We start from the raw sequence: 25,685 nt of genomic DNA on the forward strand, positions 1-25,685 counted from the left end.
GGCAAGCAATAGTGTTAGTGTATTGGTGCCCAGTAAATAGTTATCAGCCATACAGGGTTATTTGTTGGTGTTAAAGAAGTAACCAACATTACACCACAATTTTTGTGATATGTTGGTTACTGGGTCAAAATGAATATCCATGAGAAGTGGTAGGAAATTGTTAAACTTAAATATGTATCTGTAGAAAATATGATTTTAGGTGTAAATTTTTTCTTAAAGAAAAGAAATGTATAGTGTTTGTAATGGTAATTTTTTTAGAGCTTCAATCCTTAAGAGGTATATATGAGAGTTCTACAGAAAGTAATGCAAAAGTGGGCATGGCTTATTTTTAACTGACAATGATTGTTCAACTTGCACATATTGGCAGAGTAACTCTTTTTCTTCTTTGGAGGGATGCAGGTTGTCTATGGAGATGACTCCATTGATAAGAGCAATGTGCACAGATATATGAAGAAGTTTAAGAAAATAGAAACTAGCATTTACTTTATGCTGTGAGAGCCCATCAATAGTGACCACAGGCATGAATCATCAGTGGACAAAATGATTTGCATGGACAGACAAGTCATACTCTGTGAGCTTGCTGCATAACTGGACGGTAGTCACAATGCATTACAGAAGATGGCAGAAGACTTTGGTTATCACAAAGTACAAAGTGGATACCTTGGCAGTTGACACCCAATTGGAAGGAGAGAAGAGTGGATGGGTAGAAGTCTGCTCTGATCAGTTGATGGCATTTGAAGCCAATGAAGACATTTTGTTTTTGATCTGGTTGTCACCAGATGAAATTTGGCTGTAGCTTTATGATCTGGAAATAAAGGCCTAGTCCATGAAATGGTGTTACTTCTTTTCTTTAAGGCCTAAAACACATCAAGAGTTAGTGATTGGCATAGAAAGTCATGGTGCCTAGGATGACAAAGGCATTGTTCTTCTTGATTTTCTGGAACATTGCTGTACAATGAACAGCATGTAGTACATTGAGACACTCAAAAAGTTTAGAGAGGTCATTAGGAGGAAGATAGCAAGTAGGAATCTAAACATATCTTTGACAACAAATCAGGCAACTGGCAAATTATGGCTGATTGGTGGTTCTGTACAGCCTGGATTTAGTACTCTCTGACTCTTATCTGTTTGATCCAATGAAAGATAGACTTCAAGAACAACAATTTGATGATAGAGCTGTGAAGAAGTCAGTACAACATTGCACACCTGAATATTTGCAAAGAAGATTGGAGAGCTGGGTTAAATGATGACATTAATGCATTGCTGGTGATAGAGACTATGTTGAGTTAGTAACTTTGTATAGAAGGAGGATTACTTCACCAACAAGTGTGATTTGAATGACCTACATCAATTAATAAAAAAATAATGCCCACTTTGTATTATTTTTGGTAAGAACCATTGTACTTAATCCATAACAAATGAAGAATTCTTTGAAAAGAGTTATCTGCAGGAAGCTTTTTCTGGACAGCTGTTTATGAAATGTGAATAATTTGCTGCGGCAAGATAAAATATTTTCTGTTTCCTTATCTCAACTCTAACACCAAATAAATTATTGAGATTCAATGATTCATTAGAGTTATTAATGTCATTCTATTCACACTTTCTAATTGAGATAAAAATGATAAATGAAACCTTACTAAGATAAAACAGAAAATGTGAACTGTTACAATATGTGAATATCCTATCTAGACATATTAGGAAAGAATGTCAAACCAACAATTTAAGATTTGAAAGTAATTAAAAAGCAATTTGAAAAGGTGTCTATGAGGTTAAATTGGGAATTAATCAACAATAAAAAAATATAATCCATGTAAATTAAACTAGATAACAAAAACTAGACCTGTACTGAGTCAGAAGACATTATTATTAATGTATGGTTAATGTTCTGAAGTTGGTTTAAGCAATGTTCAATAATAAACAACATGAAATTATTTTAAAAATGTATTAAGATCTTTTTCCTTGGCAACTGTGATGTTTTATAAAGTTAATTCTATTTTTTGTTACTGTACACAACTTATTTTCCTTAATTAGTCAAGCCAGTCACTTGAAATAGAACAAATGAAGAGTTAACACAGAGGGTACATACATTTTCAGTTTGGAACCAATACACTGTGATACCTGCCAAAAAACGGTAGTAGATAGAAAAAGGAAAAGATTTCTCTTATGGAATTAGACTTGTGCCTAGTTAGGAGGTATCAGTCTTTCCTCTCAAGAATTTCCTCCCAGCTCATATCTTTCTTGTAAGGTATCAATTTGCAAATGAGAACATTAAAAGTATAAGTTTCATCTGTTTCAGAGAGCCTACAAAATCATGAGTATCGTCCCTTCAATAAGAATCAACAAGCAAAAGAAAGAAAAAGATGTGGAAGGCTTCTGTGTGGAAAACTCAACAACTTTCACAAGAGAAATTTAGAATGTAGAAGTTAATAATGTACATGATGATGACAGCAATGATGTTCAGAGATGTAAAAAGTTGTTTAGATATTGGAGCACATAAGCTCAAGAGCATTTTTTAAAATTATACAATAAACATTGTATTATAAAACCTTAAAGCAAAGAATAATTCTCTAATGGCTTCAGAAATCTGCTTAATTGAAAAGTTAGCAGTTTTCTAGCCTCACATATAAAGGATTACTGTAAAAAGGGGTAAAAAACATTTGCTCCTGCAATTTGCATAAAATGCTCAAGTTAGCAAAACCATGCTAAGAAGGGGAAAAAAATCATAACAGAAAATATGTAAATTTATAGGCAGAATTGTATCAAACAATTTATTAAAACATGAAAGTGCAAAAGAAAACTAAGTGGTCTGTTTAGATTTGTTTCCATGCCATATTTTTTTTTGCTATATCTTATAAATTAAGGTCTTTATTAATTTTTGATTTAATGTCATAGTGTGATGATAAGAATTAAGTGGTATTGATGGATTTTAGATCATTTCTCCAGTTTTCATTCTGATATAAGACTTATCCTAATCAGCTTATAAAAATATAGACAACAGGAATTATTTGTCAAAAGGCCTCGAGCTACAGTGTTCTATAATCAAATACAACAGTTTATAGTCATATTAATGATTTGGTCTTGGCATTTCATTCAGAAATTACAATACAATTTTGAAAACATCTGCATGAACAACCAGATATCAAAACTAGGACAAATGTTAACAAATATTTAAGATTACTGATAAGAACAAACAAAATTTCATTGATGTAAACAATCTACTTTACAAATAACTTAAGTGGTATAATGAATTCAGACAAAAAACATTTTCACTAAAGGGAGACAGGTATTGAAATTGAGAGAGTAGTGAACAATGCATTTATTTTAGGTCTATTATATAATGGTAAAAGTTATGGAAAATAAGTATTCAAATGTTTTAGGTAAATGTTCAGCAAAAAGGGTTAGTCTAGCCAATAACTAAATAAATTTGATCGGTAAAAGAGAATTACAACAACCAAAATATTAATTTCTTAGAGAACTGTAAGACCTGCAAGGCAGATATTGACAGATTCATTAGAGCTTCAGATAAAATGGCTTGCAATATGTTTTGGCTCTTTGTAGTCTGAGATCAAACCTGGCTGAGGTCAACTTTGTATTTCATTGCATTGGATATTGATAAACTGAGATCCGTGGATTGGCAGAATTGTTAGAGCATTGAACAAGATATCTTTACAGTATCTATTCTGGTAATTTTTTTCTTGTGATCAAATTCTACTTAGAAGCCAGCATTAATCACCCAACCACAAGAACATCCCATTCAACCCACAATTGGCCAACATAGACAGGCACACCTACAACCAGCATAGCTGAGAACAAGTGATGGTATGTTGAAACTTTTATCCAGCAACATACTGACAAAAGTTGAATGGAACTGTCTTGCCACACAAATAATATAGAAAAGATAAACAAAACACCAGATATAAAATATGAATCACTATAGTTATGCATGGGAAAATATTCCAAAACCTTTTTACATGATAATTAAGCTGCAGGAAATTAAATTTTTTCTTCAGTATGTTAATACACACAAACACAAATTTATCATCCCTCTTTTCCCTAGAGATTACACTCAGCAACCAATTATCTCTATATTTCCCCATCTTACATAACTCTTTCAAGTTTAAGCCACCGAGAGAGCTTCAACACAACTAATTCTGAAACAATGCACCACAATGCGCAGGTACCCAGGTGCACTACCAATTTTTATAATTTAAGGCTTTAAAAATTCACTCTAATATATGAATACTTTGAAAACTATTGTTCATAATTTTGTTATATACAAGTATGATTAACAAAACAAAGTAAACAATCAGTTTTTATATATATTTAAAAAAAAATGTAACTTTAAAATAATTTTTGAAACTTTCCAAACAATATGTGATCTTCAGTTCTACACAAACTCAATAGCATTGAGAACTGCTGCTCTGTAGTCTTTCTACCCACTTGAAATATCAATAAAATCTTTCTTATACCACACCTTATCTTTCATAAATAACATAGGATAATATGTTAGGTAACAGGATAATATGGAAGATACATGACGGAACATATTTGATTATCTGTCTGCTGGATCGAGATTAATTTGGGGCTATACAAAACAACTTTCAAACTCAAATTGTATGAATGAATGTTTCAAACATTCCAAACTCAAAAGTGTGCTAATAGTTGTTTCTGACTATTACAAGATAACAAAACAATGTTGTTGGGTTGAGAACCAAACACGTCCTTTGTTTGTGATGACACAAATTTCAAAATCTACTTCAGACACTGAAGACTCCAAAATTTAGCCTACTGCAATTTTTTTTTTAAACTATAAAATGATTCAACAACAACAGGTTGCATAGGACTTGTGCCTCTTATCAGATGGAGAAGAAGCTATCAATAAATTTCATATTTAATTTCACTGATAGTGCATGATCCCAAAATCAACAGCATATAGTAAACTTTTTATACTTAAAATCAATTTTCTTATTTCATGCCAGTGTCATTTAAAAACATCATGTCAGTGCAACAAAAAAAAAAAATGCACCCAGCACACTCTGTAAAGTGGTTGGTATTAGGAAGGATATTCAGTCATAAAAACCATGCCAAAGCAGACTGGTACCTGGTGCAGCTCTCCAGCCCTGGTCAAACTGTCCAACCCATGCCAGCATGGAAAACCGACATTAAATGACAATGATGATTTAAAATTTTATGATATCACATACAAAATGCATATTTGGTCCTCATAAAGCTGGAATGTTTCCCATCACTCGTAGCTTCAAAGGGACAACATACATAAACTCATCTCAGAGACAGTACGATTATATACAGATTTGTTACTCAGATGCAGCTCTGGCAGAATTCCTGTTTCAGGCCTTGAATCATTGAACTACATTAGTTCAACAAGGTGAACCTATGTTGTTTCTTCTGTTTCATGGATCTGGAGTTAATTCATTAATCCGTAGACATAACAAACTCAGATGACATTTCATAGTGATCATTATTCATGATGGAGTGAAAATAGTATCTACAACACTAGGTTTCCTATTCAGGACCAGAAACTAATTTAGATTTGAACAATTGTTGCTACCCACTTTCCTCTTACAACACTATTCATATATCTGGACACCACACAGGGTCGTTAATCTGATAAGTAAACTAACTCTAACCAATTGCTATTCAAGACACACAACACTAACTTACAATGTATCAATTCCTTTTCCACTTGACAGTCTCTGAACAAGATCTCAACTAAATCCTTATCCCTGAGAACATTCCCTCTCCAAGGATTGTAAGTACTGATCCTTATCTACAGACTAACTAATGAAAAAAATGTCAAAGTCAATCAAGACAGAATTTGTGTTTATATGACTATAGGCTTAAGTGTGTTACTAACAACCTTTTATGAGAATATGGAATATAACTTCTAGCAGTTTGTTTTTTTCTCTGAATGAAGGCAGATTTTCTGTCCGGATTGATCTTCATTATTAAGCAATTTTAACATGAAATAACCACGATTTCAATTTTTAAAAGAGATCATCTACTCCAAAAGATGCATCCCTGCTTTCTATCTGAAATGCAAAATACTGTTTAACCTACATTTGACAAATTTCTTTTCCTGAGAACTATTTACCTTACTTTAAAAGAATAGCAATTATGAAGCTGCTTCAATTAATTATAAAAGACTAAATGTTTCTCATGACTAAAAGGTGTTGAAACTGACGAAGACATTAGAAAGTTAGATAAGATGATTTAAATATCTAGTTCACTGAATCATGATAATCAGTTCAAGGTCGTTTCAGGAAGAGATCCTAATATATCAAATTAAGGATGTCCTTTTAAATGCTCTAAGTTCAGTAGTTCTCAAGCTGACAACTACTACACTCTCGTCATTCCCACCTCCTTCTATTGATGAGGAACAAAAAGAAAATTTATTAAACACGACGATTTGTCTGCTCCCTTTACAATCCGTCCATCCCCAACAACGAAACACACTGGAGTAGTGAGCTGTACAGTACGGCACAATATTTCTTTGGTTTTCTAATCCTCTCTTTCAATTTCCAAACTTTTCCCGCCTAGTGTTTCATTCTTTACTAGTAGTTTCCATTCCATTTCTACTTTCTTTTTCGTTATCTAGAAACCACGTTTTTTTTTTATCGTAACCACAGCATGTGCTTATTTCATTCTTTCTCAGTTTTTACCAATTTTCAAAATTACTTGAATTTAGAAAATCATTATACAGTATATGAAAAATTATAAATCCGAACATACAAAAAGCACGTTACTTTCTTGAGGTTAACTTGTATATTAAAAAAAAAAAAAAAGAATACTGTTTAAAGTACACGTATCAATGAACAGGTCATAGCTGCACGGAACAAAGTGAATTTAGTACATTGATCATCACAGTGTAAAAAACCCAAAAAACACTCATATATATATATAATATATATATATATATATATATATATATATAGAGAGAGAGAGAGAGAGAGAGATTGGCAAGGTTAGTAATGTCTTTTTTGAAAGACGAAACACCTTCAAATGAGCTATGAAAAATCTTGAATTTTTACAACAGCAACAACAATAATAAGGAACCGATGTAGTTATAATTGTGTAACACAAAATAGGAGATCGACAATTTAAAATCCTTTATTCGCTTTGTGGATTCCCTAATATCTCAACAGAAACGTCTACCTACAGATTACAAGAAAACCCCTATTTTCCCCTGCAACTAAGGAAGTATATCTTAAATGAACGAATAATAATAAAACATTTACAGTTATTTTCAACATTGGAATAATAACACCCCTCCCCCCAAAATACTGAAAGACAGAAGCAATAGATTCGAAGTACAGAGTGATGGAGTAATAGCCATTGAATGGCACGTTGGCTAAGGTATTTAGATGAGTTTACTCATGCCAGCTATCATACTATACCCTATATTGATATGCATGTAGTTGTCGATTTTAACTTTCACGCATATTTACAGATGGTGTCACGCGAGTCTTTAAATTTTCAATTACTGGAGCTTTCTATATTAGTGCTTTCTAGAGCTTAAGTATATATTTTTTTACAATTACGCTGCTTTTCTCTCGTTTTAAGAAAGATAGGTATAAGCTTGATTCAACTCCGAAGGTAAACTTAATTCAATTAATTATCTTATGTGAACTTACAGAATGTAACAAAAATTAGAAAACAATTTCATACAAATCGAGCATGATTATCGAATTTCAGAAACAAATGAAGCAAGTTGAAACATGTAATTTACTAATTTAGCTGTAGGCCTATCCTGATCAAGTAAACTTTTGATCAAAGATATTCCAACCGTGGCCATCCATTCTTTTTGTGTATCGCGGACTGTCCTTGGAGATCGGATGTAATTTGAGGGTAATTTGGCTGCTATTTCTAGCAAGTCGAGAGACTGCAGAGAGGATGTCATAACAGGATCGTACTTTCTAAGTCTTCAAAAAAGGAGTGTAGAAGACAAGTGAATCTAAAATAACAGGAAATTTGTTAAGAATTCAAATTTCTGCAATACCACGATATTTTACAAAGACACAAAATCTCCGATTTATAAGGGAAACTAAATATGACATTGTGGTATTGATATACTTAGGAGTATAAAGAATTATAGAGTTATTTCAGCAGGGAATAGAAACGGAGTAACATGTACGAGTGAACTTTCACTTACATTACGATAACCTCAGAGATTTTTCACATAACGTTATATAATAAAAATTATAGTAAAAGAATTACTCTATTTTTGCTTATATTATTAAATAGGCAACCGAGAAAATTAGAAAGTGATCTAATAGATATCAGAAATGTGAATAACCTTTTGCTTAATTGTGAAAGAGTGCGAGTGAAGGAACAAAGCCGACAGAAAGTTAAAGTTAGCCTCCTAAACATATATCGTCTGCATTAAAGTGAAACTGAATGAACGAACGAGCGAATGAATGAAACCTGAAACGTGATTTTAAAGGGTTAGATTACAAAATTATGCATGATGTTTCAACGTGTTCTATTAGGAAAAAGCAATGTGCTTATTTCAGTTTTAAGAACCTCTAGAAACTAGCTTCAACATGAAATAATCTAATAAGAATTAGATATTCATAGACACGTGTAGTTAGGTTGAGTTATAAGTAAAGTACGCAGAGAGGTAGAGATTTAAAAAATAAAGCATGACAAACTGAAATTATGAGAAATGATAAATAAAATTGATTTTAAGCAAGTGTTAATGCGAATGGAGAGAAAGAAAAATGCAGAGTACAACGGAAGAATAAAATGAAAGTAGATATAAAAATAAGAGTGCCTTACTTGTGGTTGTTGACATGAAAAGGCCGGACCCAGGCAACCAAACAAACAACTGTGGCCAGAAACAGAACGATGAAGTAATAAATACCTATCTTGACATAGTACCTGAAGTGTCCACTAAATGAATACAGAACCGGTATGGTCAGTAAAATCAGAAGGAAAATCCAGAATATTATGTCCCAAAAACCCATATTTGTTGGGGTTTTAACAGAAACGTATAGAGAAAAATATCGAAGTTTTATATCAGTTTCTTCTTGGTGTATATAATTTGTGGTAATTAAGTGTCCGTGTAAATACAGAAGGCCAAAGTGTGTTTTCACGACGTCACCGATTAATGGCTATAATAACAAACGTGTGGAGCTTAATAATATTATCGAACTGGTGGTGCATTAAATGGAAGGTAGTAGGTTAAAATAGCTGGAGAAACAAGGTCAGGTCTGAAAAAGAAAAGCACAGCGAAACCGAGAGTAAGAAAGGACGACTTCGATTGAAGATAGTTCTTCAGGGTCTAACGATTTGTCATACTTCAGTCGGAAGTATTCGGCAGTTTCCGCCTACCACTTCACGAACATAATTACAACAGCTGACGTTATCTCATTTCGCACTCGCGGTTTACATCGAAAGATCTCTTATTTCTAAATCTCACTTTTTGTTTTCTTCTCATTTTATCGCTTCCATGTAATAATTAAAAGTTTGACTATTATTAAAATACAGTATGTTAGATGAGTACAATTTTTTTTTTACAGATTTGAAGGATCTGCATTCGAGCTAAACAGCGGAATGTGTATGTGAAAGTAGCAGATTAGTTACTTATTCATTCTGAAAACTTGAACACGAGGAAATGCATTAAAAAATTTCTGTGTCATCATTGGTTGTCACGAAATTTGAAGTAGAATCAAGAGTAAAAAAAGACAAATGTATATACATCTCTCTATATATAAACGGCAGTTTGTCTGTGTGTGTTTCTGTGTGTCTGTTAGGTTGTACCCTCACCCTGACCACGGCTTTCAACCGATTCTGATGAAACTTGACACACACATAGCCCAATGTCATAATTCAAAACTAACGCAGCGAAAATTTTGAAAAGTTCCCCCAGTTCTGAAAAAAATCGATAAATTCGACATGGGGTCGAGAATCAGAAACACAAACCACAGACTGTCTAGGGGACGCAACTCGACCTTTTTAACTAAAAAAAAATTTACCATAATTTTTTTCCATTTTTTGCCTATAACTCACTAAAAATGCTTTATAGTTATTTTCCTTACAAACCCGAGCAACGCCGGGCGATACTGCTAGTATATATATAAACAAGAGTGTATAATATATCATCAAGGAAACGAAACTTATGCATCAGGGCATGAAAGATATTCCCTGCCTTATGAAAGTGTTGCGTCCCTGAAAATCTTGCCGGAGCGCGAATTCTGTAATGACCTGTCACAAACTGAGAGACGTTCCCGTAGAATTTTCTTTCAGAAAGAAACAATACAACTACTTTGATGCAGGCAACTATCGATTTCTAAACTTGGTACAAGTGTTCATAAATACATTTGAAGAGGAATACAATAGTGAATAATACAGTTATATCGTAGTACAATACGAACTCATTGCATATGATATTGAGGGCTGTGGGATGACTGATGGGAGATGGGGGAAGAGAAGTACTGTCTTCTGCCCTGTAGATCATCAGTATCTGATGCAGGGTGAAGAACTTGTCCAAAGTTGTCTAAGACTAAAGGTATACTTTCTCTGTCTGCAATTCAATGTAAGAATTGTTCATCATGAACTCCCATCAATTTTTTATGTTCAAAATTAGGATCCTTATCAGCAAAGATTTGCAGACTTTCCTCCCGTAAGTGCCAACCCTTTAGCCACATTCTTTGCAATCAACTGGAGTGAGTGGAATTTGTCTTTTCTCCTTGTCCCAAAATTCACTCTTATTCTAGCCTCATTAATTTCTCTATACACAAGCTTTTTTCTAAGGGACTCTAGCAAATCAATCACATCATCTGTGACTACCTATTTATTATTTCGAACTTTAGGTCTCACCGAGGAAATGACTAGAGACCTTTGGAAGTATGCTGTGCGTGAGAAGACCCGGCAGGACAAGTGAGACCATAACCCGTGGCCTCTACATGGGATGTAGCCAGTTCACTTATGCATACCTTTCCTTCTTGGGACACAAAACTCTACTTGTGAAGACCTGTTGAGGCAAGTGAAAATTGAAATTGATCAACATCAATGGAAATTGCAGTTGTGATACCAGTGCTGGTGGTACGTAAGAGAACCATCCGAACGTGGCTGTTGCCAGCGCTGCCTCGACTAGCCTCGTGCCAGTGGCACGTAAAAAGCACCATCCGATCGTGGCCGTTTGCCAGCCTTGCCTGGCCCCCGTGCCGGTGGCACGTAAAAAGCACCATCTGATCGTGGCTGTTTGCCAGCCTCATCTGGCACCTGTGCCAGTGGCATGTAAAAAGCACCCACTACACTCACGGAGTGGTTGGCGTTAGGAAGGGCATCCAGCCGTAGAAACATTGCCAGATCAGACTGGGCCTGGTGCAGCCTTCTGGCTTCCCAGACCCCAGTTGAACCGTCCAACCCATGCTAGCATGGAAAGCAGACGCTAAATGATGATGATAATGATGATGTTACAAAATCTTACTGAACTTGATGTAAACTTTCTGCGAGTAAAAAACCTATACAGTTATTGATAATCTCATTATGTTTTACAAACACTGTAAATAGCTAAGAATTCCAAATCATTTGTTGACATTATCCAATGCAACTACAATGTTTAACTTTCCCTAAGGGTCCTAACTATAAGTTTGCCCTCCCCATCAGCTACTTTTATGAATGATTTGAAAGTTCTCAAATGATATGCCATAAAGTTAGCTGTTACCTCTCAATCCATTGTCTGGAGCAAAGAAGTTATACTATATTCTCAAGAATACATGCCACATACACTTTATTAGAAAGATAATTTAAGTTTACTGGGTGGTTTGGAACAGTGTCTGAAAGGGGCAATGCTTTATTGGAAACATACCAGGATAAAGAGAGAGAGAGAGAGAGAGAGAGAAGAGAGAGAGAGAGAGAGAGAGAGAGAGAAGAAGAAGAAGAAGAAAAATAAATGTTTTGAAGCCAGTTTTGGAAAATGTTTGTAGCCATCCAAACCCTCTTAACTGCCTTCTCATAGGCAGATTAAATCTATCAGTACTTGAACACTCTTGGATTTTCATAGTGATATAATTAGGAATTCTAATTTCATGTAATAAACACCATTTTCTCTTACATGAGTATCAAATAATCTTTTGAGAACTTTAAAGCATAGTACTAATTTTTATTCACTTGAAATAAAAATACGAGCTGGTATGAACTTCCAGAAGAAGCCAATCTCATCAACAGTGCATATTTGTTCTAGCATGTAACCTCCTCTAGTATATTTTTCAGTTTAGTGGGATAAGTAGTTGCAGCCTCTGTATCAGTAATGATAGTTTCACCAGTCATTTTAATGTAGGGCAAATCAAGGTGCTGGCTAGCCTTTACTACATTAAAAAAAAAGTCTTGTATCAGAAGCTGCAAATCTTCATACAATCTTTTCAGTTCCACTTGAATGACAACCATATTTATCAGCACATTATGTCCTTTCTTATTATTGATTTGCATACTCAAGAGCAGTTCCAGTTTTAGCATCACTTCTGATCTATGAAAAGCCAATGTCTGGTATTTAATAAAGTAGCTGCTTAGACACTTGAACTAATTTTATCTTTTTTGTCTTTAAGTCACATAATGTTCCCACTAGAGACATTGCAAGCGTTAATGTTATTGCAATGTGGCTGCTTTTTTTTTTCATCTGCATCAGACCTTTGAAACACATCAAGTTTAATATCTAGTGTGACCCCTTTACATTTTTCTCACACAAATGCTTTCACTTCCACTTAACTTGGGTAAGAGTAATGTACTATTTCTTACAAAATCCAACAAGAGTGATGTCAGACATAAAAAAAAATCCCCACAAATATTAAAATAAAAGAATCCGAGAAAAATCGTGATGTTTGTGCATTGGAGAAGCAGCAGAGAAATGTATTGTTATTGGCAGGCCATTGAAGTATGTTGACATGTTTATAACATCAAACCTAAACAATCTGTGTCAGCATCGAAATGACTTACAAAGTCATTATGGATTTCCTTTTTGAACTATTCAAGTTATATTGTTCTTACATCTGATGATTCTCTTCTAACCAAAGTTTTTTGTCATTCTGTAGGGACCTTTAGGGGTCATTCCATCTTTTCTTTTTAAAATCTTCTGCAAATGTACTAGATCTTAAGTTAATCCACCCTTTGAGAAATTTTTAGGTAGGAGGATTTTTTTTTACTTTCGTTTACAAAACGTTTTCTGTTTATGTTATAGGTTTTTGGTTTTTTTGCATCACAGTGATATTTATACAAAATATTTTGTGAAAGCAGAGTCGCTCTTGGTTTGGAGTACAAGTATTGCATTACACTGCTTATCATTGCTTTAGTATATTATATAATACTAGTTATAACTTCTTTTCTTTGAAGCATATTGACTAGAATTAAGTATAGCAGTCATATGACCAAACAGAATTTAGATATACTCCTGATAATACCAAATAATAAATATGTCATCTGCATATAAATAATAAATATGCGGTGCTCCAGCATGGCCACAGCTTGTGAGCTGAAACTAGATGAAATAAAAAAACAAAAAAAATATATTCATTGAGCTACTGATATTACTCCTGCTATTTTCAGAGATGAGTGGAGACCCAAGAAGACATGGGATAAAGTACTGAAGGATGATTTCAGGACACAGAACCTTATGACAAAGGACTGAGATATCTGGTGCTTTGCTGTACTCAAGAAGACCCATCCTTCTCAGCAAAAGTGTAAAATGCAGCTCCCCCTGCTGAAGAGGATTAGTTTGCAAAAGCCCAGAACCCCAGAACCAATGCCATGTAAAAAGTACCCATGTCAGCGCCATGTAATAACGCACATGCTGTCACTATGTAAAAGCACCTGGGCCAGTGTCATGTAAAAGACACCCTGCACACTCTGTAAAGTGTTTGGTGTTAGGAAGGGCCTCCAGCCATAGAAACTGAGTCAAATCAGACTGGAACCTGGTGCAGCTCTGGTCAAACTGTCTAACCTGTGCCGGCATGGAAAATGAGCGTTAAAGTATGATAATGATGATGATGATGATGATATATATATATTCCTTAAATATGTTGGTCACTATTTGCAGTATTAAGTAAGCCATTGCTATCTTTTCTTACTTATGGGTCTACCATGTTTTCCATTCAGAAATGAAATATTATCCAGGGTCAAAATGATATAATCTGGCAGAATTTTTGTTCTTGGAGACTTCAATTTTCTTTCCATCCAGATATTTTTTCAATAGGAATAGGGTATCTGAAGATATGAAATACAATGTTGATAATTGATGCAAGAAACAAAAGATTAACAATCTAGTAAGATGTGGCAGTGTGGTAAGAATTTTGCTTTCTAAGCACATATTACAGGTTCATTCTCAGTGCATGGCTCCTTGAGTAAGTGTCTTTTACTATAGCCAAAGCCTTGTGAGTTGATTTGGTTGATAGAAACTGAAAGAAGCCTGCTGTGGGTGTGGACGCAAGTGCTAGTATATGATTTATAAAAACATGTGACATATTAATAAAAATCTGTAAATATAAAACCATCCAGATTTCTAAGTACCTTATTTCTTCTTATATATATATATAGTGTGTGTGTGTGTGTGTATAGGTATATATACATATATATGTATATGTATATGTATATATACATGTATATATATGTATGTGCATGTATACACACACACATATGTACATACATATATGTGTATGTGTGTGTCTTTGTATTTGTGCTTGTTTATCACTACTGCTTGACAACCAGTGTTAGTGTGTTTATGTCCCTATAAATTAGTAGTTTGGTAAAAAAGAAGGACAAAGTAAGTACCAGGCTTAAAAGCAAGAAAAGTACAGGGTTCAGTTTGCTCAACCAAAATTCTTCAAGATGTCCCAGCATGGCCAGTTTAATGAGTGAATGAAATAAAGGATAATAAAAAAAAATCAGATTTATAACTACTATGGACTGGAATCTTACAAACTGTGGGAACAATATGAAAAAAGTATCAAAACTTTTCCAGAACAACCGAACCGCTTTTGCTGCTGCTAAGCAGAAGGCAGAATTTTGCAATCACCATGAGACAAATCTCTTACTTAATTATCAAAGCCCCTTTGGAAGAATTGATTTATAGAACAGAGAAATATGGAAAGCAGGTAAGATAATTTGGGAAATATGGTAAGATAATTTGGAAAAGAGAATGCAGATGAGGATGATAATGTTTTAAGCATAGCGCTGAAGGAACTGAAAGGTTTTATTAAAGAGAAGTTTTGTTAATCATATAGAAAGCTTTCTTCTGAATGCTGTCTTGGATGAGAATAATTAAAAGTTCTTCACCCCAGATATAAGTAGTATTCCCGCAAGAGGTTATAATTGGACTGTGTAAGTCCAAATATAACTGTTATTCAATAGTTATTCAATACAAAAGCAGTGAGGTGGCAGAATTGTTAGCATGCCAGGCAAGATGCTTTGTGGTGTTTCATCTGTCTCTATATTGTGAGTTCAAATTCCACCAAGGCTGACTTTGCTTTTCATCCTTTTGGGGGTTGATAAAATAAGTACTAGTTGAGCACTTGGGTTGATGTAATTGATTTGGCCCCTTCTCACCAAAACTGCTGGCCTTGGCTCAAAATTTGAAACTAATAGTTATTCAATACTAAAAAATCTATTGGTTATGAGGTAGCTTACCAGTTCATAACTATTTCAAATTTATTTATTTATTTACTTCAACATACAACGGGCAGAGAATATAGAAATAAGTTGAAATAAAGAAATATTTGGTTTTTGATATTTGAGCTGACTTTTGAGTTGCCAGAGAAGTATGTTTTCTCCTATGCTTGCTTCAAGTTCATTAACTATTCTTACAATGAAATTATTTGTTATAAACTTTATCTAGATAAGTGTTGGTTTAACATTATAATCACATCTTTCTTACATGTAGATTATTTATATATCTGTTTATATTAGAATCTACTTAAACATTATGTAGCATTCTAATCTGATTGAAAAAGAAAGAAAATGGATGTTGGGAACTGGATGTGGGAAAAATGGTTATGTGATAAGTGTTTGCAGTGAATTGAAAATAATTATGTTCATATTCTCACTGTTGTTGAATGGGCCATCATGTTTACAATAAAATAGGTGAGAGATAGATTGAAATAACCAATCAATAAGAAGCCAAAAATAGTACAATTCTGGTTTTTACAAACGGCTAATTAGCGATCATACTGAAATTATAATTTGTGATAAGACAGATGGAAGCCTACAGTGATAGATAACTGTAGGTCTTGTGTTGAATTACAGTATCTGAGTAAGAAACAAGAGAGCAGACATTATATACTTTACTTTAATACAGAAAAAGGGGAAATATTATGTGCTGAAGATGCTTTTAAAGTTTTAAGAAAAGGTTACTTTTATTTTGAGTTAGACAGTTGCATTTTGCCTAATTGTATGAGTTGTGCTTGTAGAATAATGATTGAAAGACATTTTTGAGAAAGTATAATATACCTTTAGAGAGTTTTATCTTTCATCTTTTCTTTTTACAATTATATGGGAACTAGAGGGTACTTGTGAAAAATCCATTTATGATAATATTCAGTTTTATAGTTTGTTACTTGAAGCAAACTTGAATAACTACACATGACTACACACACATGCACACACACGAACACACGCATACACACACATGCATACATATACACACACACACACACACAGATGCACACATACATGCACACACACATACATGCACAAACACACACACACATGCACATACACACATGCACACATATACACACACAAACACATTCACACATAAACAGATGCACACATACATGCATACACACATACATGCACAAACACAAACATACATGCACCCCCACCACATGTATATATATGCATTCATTAACTTTATGGAGAGAGATGTTGCGAGCTAAGGCAACTGGGTTCCAGTACTGCACCCTGTTTAGGATGAAAGCACTTTACTCTTATAGGAAACAATATAGAGATGTTTGCTGCACAAAAAAAAACAAAAAAAAAACAAGTAGGTGTAAATATACTTATTGTAATGAGCCTAAGTAATTTTAATTAATTGCCTTTGTAAGATCTTTCCACAAGTAACATCCCATATATTGCAGAAGATAATTAGCTCTCCTTAAAATGCATGAACTGATGCATATATTCTTGAAGTTTAGTAGATTAGAACATTAAAACTCTTCATTTAGAATTAAATCTTCTTAGTTTAATTCCAGTATATGTATCTAATTAGAAATAGAACTTTTGATAATGTTTAGAGCTTGAAACTGAGAAAAGTAGTTTCTAAATGAAAATATGAAAAATGAAATTAATAGCCTGGAAAATTTTAATTATTGTTGTTTACTAATCATTACATTATTTATATAACATCTTACTAAAAGATACTATATTTATGACTAAAGCTGAATCTATCTCAATGTTCTACAATCATATCCATATTATGTCATTTTGACATTAAGAACAACATAAAAGAATATAAGAAGCTTTATTAATGCAAGAAACTAATTATTAGAAACATTTATTGCTTGTACAGTTGTTAATATCAACAATCCAAATAATATAATTGTTTACAATTCATTTATATTTCATCATATATTTATTGAAAATAATTTATTTTTGCTTTTGCCCATTAAATCAATTATAATGTCAGACAATGAAGCCTTAACAATGAAAGGAAATGTAATATCTGGACAGAAATGAGATGTATATGTCTCACTGATTTTGATGTATTGGAGTGAATATAAATGAGCAAAAAAAAACAAAAACAAAAAAAAAAACTGATTAAAAACAAAAGTCTCAAGCATTGGCTGAAAGAAGTCTGTAGGATAACAATGGGCTGGTGAGAGTTGGAAGAAGAAATATATATTTCACTGGTTGTTGAGGGGTTACTCTATGTGAACTGTGCAAAACAAAAAAAAAAACAAAAAAAAAGAAAAAATGAGATTAATACTTTAAAGATTTAAAGAAAAATATGATTAAAAAAAAGTAAGTGAAAAAAGGGAACAAAGCAAATATATAACCATTATGTAAATTTATGATCACTGTATTGATCAGAACAGCAGATGTTGTTATACACTGCTGGTCACAATGTGCTTCTTTGCATTGTCGTAGCTTTTAAATGATGCCACCTGATTGGCTAGGCAAGCAGGCCAACATTCTCTGTAAACAGAATGACAGTCTGTCACAGGGTTATCCATTTATAACTGGAGGGACTGGAGCAATGTGAAATTTGTTATATCAAGTATAACCTAATTGATATTTTTATAAGCAACTCTACACCATTTTCTTCTGGAAGTTTCAAAGGCAGGGGCAAGTGATTCCTTATAAGTCTTTAATGAAAGATGAGATTTGTTAGTCCAATCCTGAAAGCTTTGTGGTTTAACAAGGTCTAATTTCTCAGTGAGACAAACCACATGTTTATTAAACATATGTCTCAAATGGATATGCCTCTCTATACATATTTATTTAGTATTTGCTAACATTGGAAAATAAAATGAAAACATTGATAATGCCTATTAGAACAGAATTTTCTTAAGAGTTTAGTTTCAGGTGAAAGAAGAAGAAAGCTAAAACATTGTTTAAGTGCATATCTGCTCTGATAGATCTTTCTAGGGAATGTTTGCAATATAAGTTAATGATGCACTAATTGCTGAATGCAAAGAATTCTTAATTAATTGAAATTTCCCTATATAATTATATTAAAAAAAAAAAAAATTGGAATAGTTAGCAAAACTCAAAAAAGAAAAAGGTGGGGGAGATAATTTCAAGAAATCAAAAATTGATCTCGAAGTTAATTTACATGTTTGGCAGAAAATCTGATCATTATTCATAGGAAAGGGACAATTATGGATATGTTTTAGTCTATTAAACTTCATCAACATACATTATTTACATTTGACAGATATTTGTCCTCATCTTGTTTGTTGTTAACACAACGTTTTGGCTGATATACCCTCCAACCTTCATCAGGTGTCTTGGGGAAATTTCGAACCTGGGTTCTCATTCCTAAGGTTTTTTTCGATGTTGTTATTATTATTATTATTATTATTATTATTATTATTATTGTTATTCAGGTCACTGCCTGGAATCGAATTCGGAATCTTGGGGTTAGTAGCCTGCGCTCTTAACCACTACACCATATGCCTGTAGTATAATCCATTCAAGTTTGCTTGATTAGTTGATATAGATTTTTACTTATAGAAAAAGAGTAACGAATAATTTTTGGCTAGTATAATGAGCATAATTAAAGTATAATGAGCATAATTAAAGTATAATGAGCATGATTAAATGAGCAAAGGGAAATAAGTGAAAAAACAGGGTGAATTTAATGAATAATTTAAGGCTGATGTACTGAATACTATATATAGAAAAATTCTGAAGTAACCAACCACATAGTTCTAGGTTCTATCTTACTGTGTAGTATCTTGGGCAAATGTCTTCTACTATAGTTCTGAGCTGCTCAAAGGTTGGTGAGGAGATTTGTTAAATGGAAACCAAAAGAAGCCCATTATATCATCATCATCATCATCATTTAACGTCCGTTTTCCATACTGGCATGGGTTGGACGGTTTGACTGGGGAGTGGAAAGCCAGGAGGATGCACCAGGCTCCAATCTGATCTGGCAATGTTTCTACAGCTTGATGCCCTTCCTAATGCCAACCACTTTGAGAGTGTAGTGGGTGCTTTTTACATACCACCAGCAGAGGAGCCAGTCAGGCGGCACTGGCATCGGCCACGTTCAGATGGTGCTTTCTACATGTCACCGGCACAGGAGCCAGTTGGGTTGGGGGGTGGGGATGGCATCAACCACATTCAGATGGTGCTTTTTATGTGCCGCCGGCCCAGGGAGCCAGTCAGGCAGCTTTGGCAGCGACCCACGCATAAATGGTGCTTATTGTGTGCTACCAGCACTGGTAATGGCCACAACTACAATTTCCATTTGATTGTGATGTGATTTGACTTTGATTTATTTGACTTAATAGGTCTCCTCAAGCATGGAATGTTACCTGACAATTCAAAGTAGGGCTGGTTATGCGACACTGTTATAGGCTATGGCTGTGATCTCACTTTTCTTGCCGGGTCTTCTCAATCGCAGCATATCTCCAGAGGTCTTGGTCTTTCGCCTCTGTGAGGCCCAAAGTTCGAAGGTCATGCTTCACCACCTCATCCCATGCCTTTCTGGGTCTCCCTTTTCCCCAGGTTTCTTCCACTGTTAGGGAACGACACTTTTTTACACAGCTGTCCTTGTCCATATGCATTACATGACCATACCAGTGCAGTCGTCTCTCTTGCACACCACATTTGATGCTTCTTATGTCCAACATTTCTCTCAGGGCACTTACACTCTGTCATGTGTGCACACTGACATTACACATCCAGCGGATTGTATGTGTGTGTGTGTGTGTGTATTTGCATTTGTCTCTTACCACTGCTTGGCAACCAGAGTTGATTTGTTTACATCCCCATCACTTAATGGTTCTGCACAAGAGACTGACTGAATAAGTACCAGGCTTAAGAAAAGAAGAAAACAAATACTGGGGTGGTGGTGGTGGTGCTGCTGCTGATTCATTTGGTTAAAACCCTTCAAGGCAATGCTCCAGCATGGCTGCTGTTCAATGACAGAAGCAAATAAAAGATAAAAGATAACTGTAATTTATTTCTTAGTTGAAAAACAAAAGCAAAACCTTGCAGCAATTATCTGCAACTCTGAAAGTAAAGGAAAATAACTTCAATTAATTAAGAAATAATTTCTGAAAGTTTTTGTTTTTTTAATCTTGTACAAACTAGATCTATGAATGAGAAACTAGGCATTTTTGCCATTCTAACTCACATGGTTTTGTTTTCCTTCTAGTTCACAACATAAAAACAAGTTCTATTCCTCAATTTAATTATTCCCTTAAATGAAACATTCATGAGGATAACACATATATTATTAAAGAATTATTAATTTTTTTCTATGAGGTTGAGTTATATTTTTTTTTAGTTTATTGTGTAAGTTTATTGAAGTGACATTCATACCTTGCTGGTTATTAATTTACTAACACTAGGAGAATAAAAGGTGTTGTTAACATCTGATTATTTGAATCCAGTAAATGAAAGCACAAACCATGTTAATATAAGGCATCCAGCCTCAGTCTCAACTCTGTTGTCCTCATATTAAATTAATAATGAATTATTTTCCCTTGGTATAAAGTCCATATTTTGTATGAAGGGGAAGTACATTTAATTGAGACAAGTCTAATTTATTATTGGTGATTATTTTATTCATCATATAGGGTGAAAAATTTGATCTGAAGTAAATTTGAATCTGTGAAACAGATATCATAAAATATCAAATCCACTATTGTTTGCTACTAAAATACAGTTCTGCAAAATATAAAAAATTGTAGTTGTTGTTGTTATTATTATTGTTGTTGTTGTTATTTTTTCTAAGGTGGTGAGCTGGCTGAATTACCAGCATTCCAGAGAAAATAACTAGTGGCATTTCATCTGCTTTTATGTTCTGAGTTCAAGTTCTGTTGAAGTCAACATTGCCAAATAAGTACCAGTTGAGTACTGGGGTTGATACCTCCTCTCCTGAAATTGCTGGCCTTGTGTCAAAATTTGAATTTATCATCATCATCATCATCATCCTCATCATTATTATTTAAGGCAGTGAGCTGGCAGAATCATTAGCACGCTGGATGAAATGCTTAGCAGTATTTCACCTATTACTACGTTCTGAGTTCAAATTCCGCTGAGGTTGACTTCACCATTCATCTTTTCAGGGTTGATTAAATAAGTACCAGTTGAACACTGGGATTGATGTAATCGACTTATCCCCTTCCCCCAAATTGCTGCCCTTGTGGCAAAATTTGAAACCATTATTACTATTATTGTTGTTGTTGTTGTTGTTGTTGTTGTTGTTGTTGTTGTTGTTGTTGTTGTTGTTGTTGTTGTTGTTGTTGTTGTTGTTGTTGTTGTTGTTGTTGTTGTTGTGTAGAAATGGTTAGAGGTATTCTGCCCTGCTCTTTCAATATTGTAGATTTTTACCAAGTCAAATTATATGGAATAATATTTAGCAATGTGGAACTTATAACAAAAAAGTAGGAATTGAATTGCTTCCAACTTTGGAGTGAGAGCTTTGATTTGTAAAGAAATATCTTCTTCCACACACAAACTACCAGCATGTATAAATGTTCCCAAAAAAACTCAAAAAGAAAGAAACAAGTTTTGAGGACATTAAATGGAGGTAAAAAAAAAGCCTGTTTAACTTCTCTAAAAACTTAACACATACACACATAGACACATACACACATGTACACATAAAACAGTATTTCGAGCAATTTAAATGACATGATAAATGATAACATTAGCAACAATAACACATTTTAAATTTTTGTTTTAACTAATAAAGCTTAAACTTATGTTGGGAAAATATTTCCAGCTTTCTTTTGTTCTCGGGTTTGTACTCTAATAAGACAGAAATTAAATAGGAATTAAGTGGTAAAGAAAATGTTCACTTAGCAGAGCCATGCTACCACCAGCACTAGCACCAGCCATTCAAGAATTTGGACCTGGAGATCTCCATTTCCAGCAACTTGGAGGGCCACCTCCCAGTGGTGTCAGACGTCAACGAAGAGCCCTCGCCTACAAGATGACCAAAGTTTTTTTTTTTTCCAAGGTCTGGGGTCTCCCGCCCCTAAGCCCTAGACCATCACCTAATCACCCTTACCTGTCTTGTTGCTTAACAACAACAGCACCAGCACCAATACAATCACCACGAGCACCACCACCACCACCACCACTACCACCACCACCACCACCGCCACCACCAACACCACCACCACCACCACGAGCACCACCACCACCACCACCACCACCATCACAACCACCACCACCACCACCACCAGCTGCACCACCACTGCTGCCACTGTCATTGTCGTCGTCGTCAACATCATCATCATCATCATCATCATCTCCTTTGATGTGGTTGAACAACCAATCCCAACCAGTTGAAATTCATGGTATAAGGTTGTTCTGTCTATCCTTTCAATCACTGAATAAAAAAACATGGCTTGTGAGACCTCCATTCAGGTCATTTTCCTGAATCACCATCTCACCCTTGTACACCAATCCATTGCAAGGTTACTTATTTATAGTTGAGCGAACTGGAGCAATGTGAAATGAAGTGCTTTGCTCAAGAACACAATGCATAGTTGGTCTGGAAATTGAAACCACAATCTCACGATATAGAGTGCAACACCTTAATCATTAGGTCATGTACCTTCACTATGTTACAAAGGAAACTACATCTCTACTTCAGTTCCTTTTGAACAGTGAGGATGAAAGACAGTATATCTCTGGATCTTGAAAGTTACAGAGACTTTTCTCATGCCTGTGAAAGAGCAGGCAGCTCTAGTATGCAACAATTGACAAAGATAGAGCCTAAAAGCCCCTATGATAGTATTCAAAAGCTGAGGATGAGAAGAAAAAGCAGGCCAAGATGTTCCATTACTGACTTACCCAGAAGTTTGTGCAACAATATTTGGGGCAGTGTAACAGATGAAACACAGTAAAGGTTATGGCTGATTAAGTTGACTCTATTCTTTGGAGGTGGTTATTGAAAATTCCCTGCCATTAAAACAGAATTAATGTTTACATATACATAGACATTAGTGAAGGCACATGATTCAGTGGTTAGAACATTGGCTCACAATCATGAAGTAGTGAGTTTGATTCCTGAACCGGGCTTTGTATTGTGTTCTTGAGCAAGACACTTTATTTCATGTTGCTCCAGTTCACTCAGCTGTAGAAATGAGTTGCGACATCACTGGTGTCAAGTTGTATCAGCCTTTGCCTTTCCCTTGGATAACATCGGTGGTGTGAAGAGGGGGAGGTTGGTATGCATTGGCAATTGCCATCAACAACCTTGCCTGGACTTGTGCCTTGGAGAGGAACTTTCTAGGTGCAATGCCATGGTCATTCATGACTGAAGGGGGTCCTTACACTTTTTTTTTACCCCAGACATTAGACAAGGTTCTTGCAAGAGGAAGAAAATAACACTGAGTGAAGCTCATACTTTCCTCAAGCGCATGAGCAGCTGATATAAGTGAGGCAAAGTGATTACTATGATTTAGAATGAAAATTGGAGTACGAAGCTTGCCACTGGTTTATCGCTACCCAACAGCAACACCACAATTTTTAATGAACCAACATTAAATTACTAATGAAGATCATCACCACCATCATTATCTTTATCACTGTCATTTCTGATTCCTCACTTATTTTCACTGGTTATATTTTGCATTCCTACACTGTCACATTTCTGACAATGTATATAGACAGAGTTGTGAAATGTAAAGGGGTTTTTAAGGGTCTTGATTTCATGCAGTTGAGAAAATATATATTGGACCTTAGATATGATGCCTCTCTGTCATAGAGAGTAACATTCTAAGTGAGCCTAACAAAATACCTTCAACAGATTTGACAAAAGTATTTGTTGTTGGCTGTTTCTTATGTACAAGAATCTTAGTTTGCTCCTGATTGAATTGTTCCTCCATCTGATGGCATCGATGATTGAGAAAACCATTTGTGTGAAGCAGGGAAGAACAGAGATGGCAAAGAAGAGTTGAAGGAAGGCATGATTGTTGTTGCATACTCATATAAAAAAAATAAATACTTCTTGTATTACAACTGTGTATTTTCTCTGCAAACCTGTTGAGAGATACTTTTTTCATAGTCACATTTTACAATATTTAATAAATTGACTACTAGCCTCTACACTATTTAGTTTTGTTTTTCTTTATCCTGAGTGAAAATCTTGCCAGTATGAACTATACTTTTTATTGACCATTGCTCAATAAAATAAACTCCAGTAATTCACTAGAGTTAATTTAAATATCTATGCTTCTACTAAAAATTAGATCTTGTACCTTATCAAAAAGATTTAGATCTGAATGTTGATTTACTGTATAAAATTGATAAAAAATGGGCTGGAAGTTTATAGTCTCACCATTTTATTGCTTTGGATTAGTGAAGTGTGGAGAAAATTACTCAATTTAAGTGTCATTTGTGGTTATATGAGATAATGTGGATCTTGTTGAAATATAAAGGCACACAGATAAGTCCCACACAAAATGTCTCACCAGTTTTGATAAATTTGGAGGTACCTTGCCTGGTTCCCAAGCAAGGAAATACTTACCAGAATGATTACAATTAGAGATGGTTGAACTTTAAATTTGATAGTCTGCATTGGTTGGTGTTGTGGTAAAACACTAGAATGCTTTGTTGAAGGTCAAAGTGTCACAGAACTGCCAAAACTGCTGTTTAACTGCTCTTCTGCAAAAGAAACAGGTTTTTTTTTTCCTTTTTTTAGGTTGAAATATTTATTTTCTGCTATAAGTGGAAATCAAAGCAACTGACTGTACTGTCTGTAAACACTGGTCAACAACTCTTTGATGTTGTCTTTCAATAAGACAATAGCACAACCTTTTAGACTGTTGTGGAAGTGAGAGCAGCAGAGGTTAACAGCTCATTGTTGTTGTTTTAGATGCCAGTAATGTAATAAAATCCCTTATTTCTCCTCTATTTTTACTCTTGCTAGTGTTGTCAGGCAAATATATATATATATATATATATATATATATATATATATATATATATATATATATATATATATATATATGTGTGTGTGTGTGTGTGGTGTGTGTGTGTGTGTG

The 25,685-nt window shown here is 34.4% G+C and overlaps 1 protein-coding gene across 1 annotated transcript in view; it reads right to left on the reverse strand.

Moving 5' to 3' along the window:
* The window catches only part of LOC115232561 (1-acyl-sn-glycerol-3-phosphate acyltransferase alpha), a 76,722-nt gene extending 67,368 nt beyond the window's left edge, over positions 1-9,354 (reverse strand). Inside the window, exon 1 of the mRNA XM_029802514.2 lies at positions 8,797-9,354. Coding sequence (XP_029658374.1) covers positions 8,797-8,984 — 188 coding nt within the window. The 5' untranslated portion in view covers positions 8,985-9,354. The remainder of the gene's footprint in view (positions 1-8,796) is intronic.
* Positions 9,355-25,685: the final 16,331 nt, after the last annotated feature.

The sequence above is a fragment of the Octopus sinensis genome, linkage group LG2 (assembly GCF_006345805.1).
Source record: "Octopus sinensis linkage group LG2, ASM634580v1, whole genome shotgun sequence".
NCBI classification, from domain to species: domain Eukaryota; kingdom Metazoa; phylum Mollusca; class Cephalopoda; order Octopoda; family Octopodidae; genus Octopus; species Octopus sinensis.